At 41.8% G+C, this 9,544-nt stretch overlaps 2 protein-coding genes and 1 non-coding gene across 4 annotated transcripts in view; 2 read left to right on the top strand and 1 right to left on the bottom strand.

Moving 5' to 3' along the window:
* Positions 1-6,150, top strand: part of LOC109968852 (afadin-like) — an 81,094-nt gene extending 74,944 nt beyond the window's left edge. The window contains 3 exon segments of the mRNA XM_020615401.1: positions 5-271; positions 4,658-4,742; positions 4,990-6,150. Of these exon segments, the coding sequence (XP_020471057.1) occupies positions 5-271; positions 4,658-4,742; positions 4,990-5,143 (506 nt within the window). The 3' untranslated portion in view covers positions 5,144-6,150.
* A 1,417-nt stretch (positions 6,151-7,567) lies between these two features.
* Positions 7,568-7,650, top strand: trnal-cag (transfer RNA leucine (anticodon CAG)). The gene has a single exon. It is a non-coding gene; the product is annotated as a tRNA-Leu (tRNA).
* Positions 7,651-8,722: 1,072 nt separating this feature from the next.
* tdrd15 (tudor domain containing 15) overlaps positions 8,723-9,544 on the bottom strand; it is a 13,063-nt gene continuing 12,241 nt past the window's right edge. For both annotated transcript variants that reach the window (XM_020615377.1, XM_020615378.1), the window contains exon 5: positions 8,723-9,269. The gene's annotated coding sequence lies outside the window, so the exon portion shown is untranslated. The remainder of the gene's footprint in view (positions 9,270-9,544) is intronic.

Raw genomic sequence — 9,544 nt, 5'->3', positions numbered from 1 at the left:
GGAGAGGAACCCCCCAAGGAGGGGTGTGCGGGCGGTGGCCAGTCAGGTCAGGTGAAGCTGTTGGCGACCCGGAAGTCGTACGGCGACCTCCCGGCCGCCACCTCACCTAATCGCAGCAAGCCTCAGCCGCCGCCCACTGCGCGCAAACCCCGTCCTCTTTCTGACGGCATCTTCCTGTCTAGCTCGTTCCAGCCGCCAGCCAACAACTCCAACAGTACAGGCCCCCCCCTTCCTGGCAAACCCAGCTCCAACCCCCCAGGAGGCTTTAAAGGTAGACCCAGAGAGAGGAGAGAGAGGAGTCAGGCTTGCCACAGCGCCCTCTACAGCTCCCAAGCCTCCCTCTCATTCACCCATCTCTTCATTTACTACCCACTCCTTCATGGTTTAGTGCTAGTTTGTTTCTTTTTACCTTGTTTTTCAATAGAGACGTGTTTTGCCTTTTCACTCCACTGTCTTTCCTCTTTTACGTGTTTGTTCAGATTTTTTAGTCGTGAATCAGTCCCTTCAATCATCACTGTATGTTTTTTATATTTCCCTCCCTCTCCTCAAGTGAATGTTTTGTATTTTTTCATGTTGATTTGTTTGATCAGCTCCTCCTGTCCCCAGTCATATTTTTTTCCTCCTCATCTTCCTCCAATCACACCCCCCTCAATCAGCACTAGCGAACAGAAAAAGCAATCGATAATCATGCCACCACTTTTTGCTGCAGATTGAGACCCATCAGAGCCAATCATAGTACTGTTGGTGTTGTCGCTCGCCGCCTCCTTTGTGTCTGGTTGGTTGCTGCTTGGGACGGGGGGCGAGGCCAGCCGTCAGTTTGCCTGCCTGCCCTGTGGCTCTGCTTAGCGGTGTTGGCTTTAAAGGGAAGGAGACACCCCATTGGCTTTACACACCCGCCCATCACTAGATGAAAAAGTCCCAGTTCCCATTTTCCAAGCATAAACACAGCAGTAGTGTGAGTGAAGGAGCGTTGCTTTGTCTGTGGCTGTTGAAAAGACTCATTATTGTCAGAAAGATTCTTAGCTTCTATAACTCAGGCTGGTCAGACCACAACGCCTCCTAATGGCAGTTATTTGCTGTTTAATGTTCATTTCCATGGGAATAATTGTCATCAAAAAGATCTTAAATGGCTCGTGTTAATCGTTGTGTGCATCAAGCACAGAACGCCAGAGCTGCATTTTACATGAGACGGCAATCTTTATTTCCTGTAGGACAGCGATGTCTGACTCTAGAAAGATCAGACTGCAGTCAGTTGGAAGCTGTGTACAACTTTCAACCTTCATAATTTTCACTCCTTCAACTAATGTGGGATGTGACCTCCACAGTAGGTTCCAGGTGATTTCTGCTACACAACAGTGTATTTTTCTTTTAATATTTCTTATATACAACCTCTCGCTGTTATAAATGTTTGGATACTGTTACTTCTGCAACACATCAAATTATTCAAACAAGGCCAAAAAAAAAAAAAAAGCCAGTTTATTAGGTACACTTGGCTAAAGCCAAGTTAGTCTGATCCAACAGTCTTACAATAACTCGTCTTTCATGAAGGTGAGGTTTGGTTTTTGTTCAAGCTGTTAGAGAAGTGATGATTCAGCTATAGACTTCAGTTTAGCTTGGTGTACCAGTGTAGTCTTAACTGGCTCCATGAACACAGCTTCATTTTAAGTAGCCAAAAGCCAACACAGGTTGGGGACCACTGGTCCAAATTAGTGGTGCTTTCCTCTCTGGGACTGTGAGATCAAGAATTAAAAAGTCAAATCTGCCACACAAAAATATTTTTCTAATCTTTGCATTTTTATTTCAGTAATTCTATACAGTTTAATAGTTTTTAAAAGGCCCAAACAAATTAAAGATGCCATAATTACAGTTCCAAACTGATAAATAGGCGACCTGTGCTAATTAGGCCCAGATATCAAACCTCACTACTTTGTCATATTGACTGAAATGTATGTGTAGCAGAGTATAAACGCGTTAAACTACTGAAAGTAGGCATCAAATGTCTGCTCTAGTTTGTAGCCTTGTTTATCTATTTGATCAGATCCAGCTCCCAATCTTCAATTTCTTGAACTGCTGCTTCTGTTTAGACCACATGTAATAGTTGAGAACTTTAGCTTCTTTTGATAAAAGGAAATCTTATTCAGTGATATGTGGTCAAGACCTTGTGTTGAGGTATCAGCAGCAGTGACCTGTGGTCTGTCCTTCAGCAGACATTAGTGACTCTGCGTTCCTGTAGTTTGAACATCCACAGACAAACACGCAGCACAGTCTGAATGTGGACACCGCCTGAGGTCCAGGAAACGGCTGCCTGCACCTTCACCTTAACCCCCCTCCACCTCCTGCTGCTTATTAAACATTAACATACAGTACATCCAGGACCTCATGGGAAACTTTGGGTAGCATTTTCACCCAGATTCACATACAAACCACATCTCACTAACATCCCAGTACCCCCACCCACCCGACCACCTTCAGAAACAAAAGCTGCATGTGTCATCACCCAACTCACACGCACATCGGAAACACAACACTGCAACTCTGGCTGCCAGCTGCTCACCCCAGTTAACTGGCTTGATGTCTATTGCTTTTTCCTGCCTGTGCTTCCACCAGGCTGCAATCTGCTGCCTTTACTTATTTTTATTTGTGTCTGTGCTCACTCTTGCTTCCCTTTACGTGTCTCTGTGGGTCACTGTTAATTTGCCTTCCCTTAATTTTCCTCCTTGTGTGTGCTCTGTTGTTTCGGCTCTGTCAGCGATCCGGCTGACCCTCATTTGGCCTGTCATTCTGCGTCTCTGCTGTAGCTGTGATGCTGTCTAACGCTGCAGCTCTACTAAATCTTACTACAACTCCCACAGTTCAGGTGGCCTAGCAGCACCCGAGTCTCTGGCTCCCCTGACATTGCCAATCTCAAAATGTATCCAGTGAGTGTGATTCGATCGGCTGGCAGCTCCAAAAGCTCGAGTCTGGTTGTAATATAAATGTGATCTCTTCCTTAAGACAGAGATTTTTCTAATCAGAATAAAGCCGCAAGGAAAAACGATACCTCACAAGGTGCACCACCTAGAACGCTACAGAGGAAGAAGAAATTCAGTTTTCCAAAGAGATGGATGTTCTAACAAACTGCATTGGTGCAGAACAACAAAGGGTTTTTTAGCCACCACTGGTTTCTGAGATAAGTGAACCAGAGGAAAAGAAAAACATTCACAACCTTTGAGAGTCTGTGAAAAAGCCTGTGGGTGAATTTTAGGCTGCCGTGCCAGAAGTATAATTTTTCATCTCTTTTTGGCTCCACAGAGGTATGCAACTGGCCTTGGATAAGGGTTGTTTCTCTGTGGTTACTTTGTTCTCTGTCAGTTTGTGTGGTTTTGGGGGCTGAAGTTGGAGCCGGCTTGATCCCAGCCCAAACTACACTTCAGATCTCTCTCTGCTTTCGTGCTGTAAAAGCTGAAGAAAAGAGCCTCGGAGCTGCCAGCCGGATGAATCCATCTGGGTTCTCACCCTGTCACTGTGTCTGCACTGAACTGTACCAGCCCCTCTTTCATTTAATCTGAAACACAAGACCAGCATGCATTTGGACTGCAGTTGTCCTTTTGAATCACAACCAAGAAGAGTTGAGACTCCATGTTTAATGTCCAAGTCCTGGGTTGTTCCTGGGACTGTACCTGGTCCCAGCGACTTTTTTTAATGATCAGCACACTAAGAGAGAAGACCTGTGCTGTTCTCGCTCTGAAAGATTGTTATTCTCATGTCACACATATGACAATACACAAATATACAGAGATGAACCTCTGCAGACTCTTGGGTCAGATCGTTGTGAACCACCTGACAAAGTCTGGTCTGGTCTGACAAGTTCAGGCTCCATCTGTGTCTCATTGGAACCCGGATGTAGCTGCAGTTTGAAAAGACACAGGGGACACATGAGCCAACTGGTTAACTCTGGGGTCAAAGGTCCGGATCACCACCTTCATGTCGGTTCCATTTCTGTTTTTCTAAAGTACACCTCTTAAAGTAGATGTTAAATGTGTGAGTTGGTTTGACTTTGACAGGACTCGAGGTCAAAATCATTTAAATCATCAGTTCAAAGCATATCAATTGCATTGTGATGAATTAACCAAAATGTCAAACATACTGACAGGAGTCAGAGCAGCGTGCAGCTCCGGCTCCACAGCTGGAAAGTTCAGACATGTCTGATGGTGAACTCGGCCTCGGTTCCCACCCGACACTTCCACAGACCGTTTTGCTGCTTTGGAATGGCCCTTTAACAGCTTCGTAATGCTTTCTCTCTTTCTCTCTACCTGGCTCGCTGCTCTAGTCTAATGAGACCTGATTGTTTCTGCCTAATCCTCCTCCAGAACTCGTTCCCTTCCTTCCTTCTGCTTAGGCTGGTCTGTGGGAACTGAAGTGATGTCGACCTGAGAAGCTGCAGGGTCCTGGTGACCAGGGTCTCACCACAGTAATCCATACTGTGCAAAAAAACTAATTGTTTTCCCCAAGTTTCTAAGTAGAGTGATTGTATATTCTCTAGAAGAAATTATTATGGTGAGGGACCTTGTCCGCTGTCACCCAGCAGCTTCTCAGATGTTTCTAAATTTTACAAGCCGTGTCTGAATGATGCTGACTCTTGTCTTACTGCTCTGTGTGATTCCTGAACCTTGGACAGGATTTATCTCGTACACTGGAAACTCAGCAGGAGTTGTAGGATCAGGAGAAGTCTACAAGGACCCACGAGACAAATGGACAAAGAGGTAAGCCCTCTGTGTGTCTGTGCACTAGGTTCTTTATTTGAAGGACTAATTCAGCCAAAGAATGACTGCTTCGTGATGTCATATCTTCCAGCTCTAACAAAAATGTCATATAATTGTTTCTTATCTTTATGTATGAGAATGGCGTCCACCGGGGGTCGTTGCGCACTGACCTGGAGACCTGCCTCCAGTAATCACAGGTTCCCAGCCACAGTTTACTTACTAATATCTGTTATGGTGTGTTTTGCAGTCAGGAGCAGGAGAACTCGAACCCCGGCGGTGCTCCAGAGTCTCTGACCTTCAAGGAGCGCCAGCGTCTCTTCTCTCAGGGGAAGGAGGTTTCCGACAAGGTCAAGGCTTCACGCAAACTCATGGAGCTGGAGAATGAGCTCAACACCAAGTAGTAGACCCGGGCCTTTTGCCTCCCTGCGCCACCTTAACACCAATGTCACCACGGTAACATTAAGGTGCCCCTGGGACGAAACCAGGTCGAGAGTTGGTGCTCGCTTTCCTTGCCACTGACTTTCTCCTCCTGTTAGTGTTGTTTTCCCTTTATTTTTTTATTTTATTCATTGAATAACTGGACCATTCACTTTTTTGATGTAGCTGTATCGTTGCAGTAGGAGAGACATTTATGGCTTAAAGATTTCTTCCCCTTGTTAAAGCACTGTAAAAAAAGTTTTAATTATATCTAGTGAGAATCTGAGAGTCACACAACAAAGGGGGGTATATTTTTGTTTGCACAATGGTTCTGGGGGCCCGGACTGGAGACAGGCTTATTCTCATTTTTAAATTTTTTTTTAAATAGCTTGTTGAAATTTGAGTTTTATGATGTTATTTTATGCTCTTTCTGCAGCATCGTTCCACACTCGTAATTCTTCCTTGCCAGCAGAAATGTCTGAGGTTGAGGTCCAGACCAATCTTTTTCTTGTTTTTTAAAGTTGAATTCTCAGTGAGTGAAAACACTGTTATTTCATTCCATAGATCTTTTTTAGATTAAATCTGAAAGATTCTCCAGAGGAGGGTCATACAGTCCAGACTAAGATCTGTAAGTGCACAACATTACTGTAAATATTCAGGTCCACAACTGTCTCACTCTTTTACTACTGTAGAAACATGCCAGGCTTCGGAAAACTGCAACACTAATGTGATTTAACAGCAGTTTAGTGACAGAAAATCCGACCAAAGCTGGACTGGCTGCTCGTTGCTCCTCACCGTCAGTGGAGTTCATTTTTAAATATTTCACCCCAGTGTGAGGTAACTTTAATTTTACTTTGTTTTAAAATCAGTTATTTGTGGCAGAGTTGTGTTGTTAATTTGACTATAACCTAAATTCAAGTCAGAAATAGGAACTCCTTTCACCTACAATGTGATTGTTGGTTTTCACAATAAAAAAAAGAAGTTAACACTACTCTCTACGTCCTCGTTCCTTTGCATTACAGATATTTATTTCAAACCTTGTGGAAAAATACTTGCACAAAGATGTGTTTTTAATATTAAATGTATATCAACAAATTGAGTTGTGGAACACATTTGGGACCTCTCGTACTGTGGTAATGTTTTTCAGGATTAAAGGAATTTCGACAGGTGTGGTTGATTGTTTTTTTTTTTGTTTGTTTGTTTGTTTTTAAAGGACTGGAGTGAAGGTGATAGAAATGTGATTGTACAATTAAACATAAAAACAGTTAAATCACAGTAGAATTGCATTCACCGCAGCCGCTGCTCTGCTGACATAGAAAAGGAAGGCACTTCAAACCCTGGTGTGTCCCCCAATTAAAACAAATTACATGTATTTCTCTTTTGCAGTTTGTTTGAGTGACTCCATTCTGTGTGTGGACTTATTTTATTTTTCTCTCCAGGAGCCTCCATTTAAACAGCTTCTACATGATGAGATAAGATGCTGTTATAATAACTGGCCTATAAAAATACTACAGATGTGCCCCCCCCCACATCAACAATGAATCCTTTTTAGGCTTCAAAATGAACTGAATCATTCAAATGGTTTCATGTTTAGCTTTTTGTAAATCATTAATAAATACAGATTTTTCAACAGTGCAGGCTGGAAGTGTGGTCCTTTGTCATTGCAGCCTAAGTATATTCCATCATGTTCTGTTTACATGGCTAATCTGACCTTTATTGGTCTACTTTTGATTTGATGGAGAAACTATGAACTTTAAAAGGACTTTCCTTCTGCAAACAGTAGTTTTTATTTAACATATATAAAGTTAAAAATAGTTTACTTCTCTTTTCTACACTATGCTGGAAACTGGTATTCAAGGAAAGCCTAGTGCACTTAGGTACATTTGTGGTACTGTAGCCTACTTGATTCAAGGTTTATACTGACTGACTACTCCACAGAAACCAAATCAATGTTAAACTGATTTGTAATGGTTCCATATTTGCTAGCAACATTTTACGGTAAATTACATTTGGTGCTGGTGATCGTTGACAAAAAAAAAATCTTGGAGGCAACGTAACTTGAACACATCGACATTTGCTTATTTATTGACCTCAAACAGAACAACCGGAAGTGATAACTCACGTTGAATGACTTTAGAAACTGTCAAGTCGATTTTAAATACTTTTTCAAACCGCAACAGACTTTTGTTTCAGATTTTTAACGTTTGTCAAATAGTGTATGTAACGTTAGTTTTGACTATTTTAAAAAGCGGACATGATATTAAATATTGTGACGTTAAGACGCTCGTGGCCGACCGTTAAGTATAGTACGCTTTGGCAACGGCGTCGCTAAACAACGACGTTCGATACACAACCGTTTATAAAGGTTTCTTTATAAAAAAAAATATATCACATAAGTGGAATCAGATGTCAGGATGGCCGAGCGGTCTAAGGCGCTGCGTTCAGGTCGCAGTCTCCCCTGGAGGCGTGGGTTCGAATCCCACTTCTGACAAAAACTTTTCCCCAAAAACAAAACGATGTTCAAACAACGCTTTTTACCCCCCTCCGATTAAAACAAAACAGAGCGATACGTTAGACTTAAAAGTGGTAGATATTCCGTAGAGGATGAGCTAGAATTGCCATTACTTTACCTTCATTCGTACTCATTTGTTGACGGATTGTTTTAAAATTTTCTACTTGAACCTCATCACATAATGTCTTCCCTTGTCAATTTGTCATCACTGGAGCTGAAACATTGTCGGTATAACGGCAGCATAGCCATACCTTACAATTATCATGCTTAAATCAACACTGCTCTTATAAATTTGATCAAAAATTGAACATGATCACCTTCCCGGAGGATTTACTGCCGGACTGTTGTATTACACGGCATTAGTTTTAGCCAGGTATAAAGTTTTACCTCATTGATATACACGTTTATGTAGCAACATAAAGCTGTTCTGGAGTTGGGTGTTCACAAGAATGCGTCTACAGTCACACACCTGAATGGTGATAGTTTAAAAACAATCTTCATGAAGGTAGGGCTGCTGTATTAGAATAACAACTTTAGTTAGGTGTACCTAATAGACTGGCGGTGTACACATACACTTGTTTTAGGCTTTTCACCCAAAACGTCCTTAAATTTGTGTTAAACGTTTGCGGAGTTCTTCAAGGACCACTTAGGTTTTGCTTGCGAGTTCTACAGTCAGACCCAACTCTTACCCAGACCGTTTGAATTAAGGCTTACATTTCCAGAGAGAACCGATCCATCGTGGCTCAATAGCGCCATCCAGCGGTGCACCATGAGCTGTAACTTGTGTGCAGGACTCAGGACTCTTGTCATACAATAATCATCCATTTTAGCTTGTACTTGAACCAAACTCATATTTTTTTACACACACACAAATGACAATACATTATATATTAGTCTTTCCACACTCCCCTTGAACCTCTGTCACACAATGTGACCTCAAAATAAGTATCAATAAGGATTAATTTAGCACCTGAAAAGCCTTCATTAAATTCACCTCATACATCATTTAACACACCAGTTATAGTCTTGAAAGAAAAAGCACTAACAGGAGTTAGTATGCCCATCAGCTTTTTTTAATCTGGAAAAATCTTTTTGTTAGAGGTCACTAAAACCCAAAACTTACAAACTCTTTGTTTTGTTTACAAACTTTGTGTAATTTAAACTGAACAAAATGTGTGCTCGGCTATTGTATATACCTCAAGTGCTCATTGTCCGTCTTAATGTTTTTAAATACAACACTGTGAACTTTTTAAACAAAATACACAAATGAACTTTCATCAAAATATCCAGTACACATTAATGGAAAACGTATGTCATTTAAATCTTAATAACTATATGAAGTGTTTACTGGCTCCACTTTCTTGTGCATTTAAGAAAAATAACATGGTGCTGCTCACTTATTTCTTACTTTTAGAAACTCAAACTGTGCTAACATTTTGACCATGAACAAATGAATTTTAATAACATTTTAAGGTAAATCAAAGGTAGAATTGGTAATTTAAAGATATGTGATGCTAGGTGACGTGGACATGCTGCACTGGTGGAAACTGCTGCCGAGGCCAAAAAGATACAACCAGACTTTCTTCACATCAGGAGACCTGCAACAGAGAAAAACTAAAGGTGAGTGGGCCATGCTGTCCAATACTTTTGTTGTCTTCTTCTTTCGGCTGTTCCCGTTAGGGGTCGCCACAGCGAATCATCTGTTTCCACCTAACTCTATCCTTGGCATCCTCTACTCTCACCCCAGTTAACTTCATGTCCTCCTTTAGCACATCCATATATCTCCTCTTTGGCCTTCCTCTTGACCTCTTGCCTGGCAGCTCCATCTCCAACATCCTTCTACCAATATAACCACTATCCCTCCTCTGCACAT

The sequence above is a fragment of the Monopterus albus genome, unplaced genomic scaffold (assembly GCF_001952655.1).
Source record: "Monopterus albus unplaced genomic scaffold, M_albus_1.0 scaffold164.1, whole genome shotgun sequence".
Classification (NCBI taxonomy): Eukaryota; Metazoa; Chordata; class Actinopteri; order Synbranchiformes; family Synbranchidae; genus Monopterus; species Monopterus albus.
Note: the sequence above shows the minus strand (reverse complement) of the source record. Positions and strands in the feature narration are given on the sequence as shown.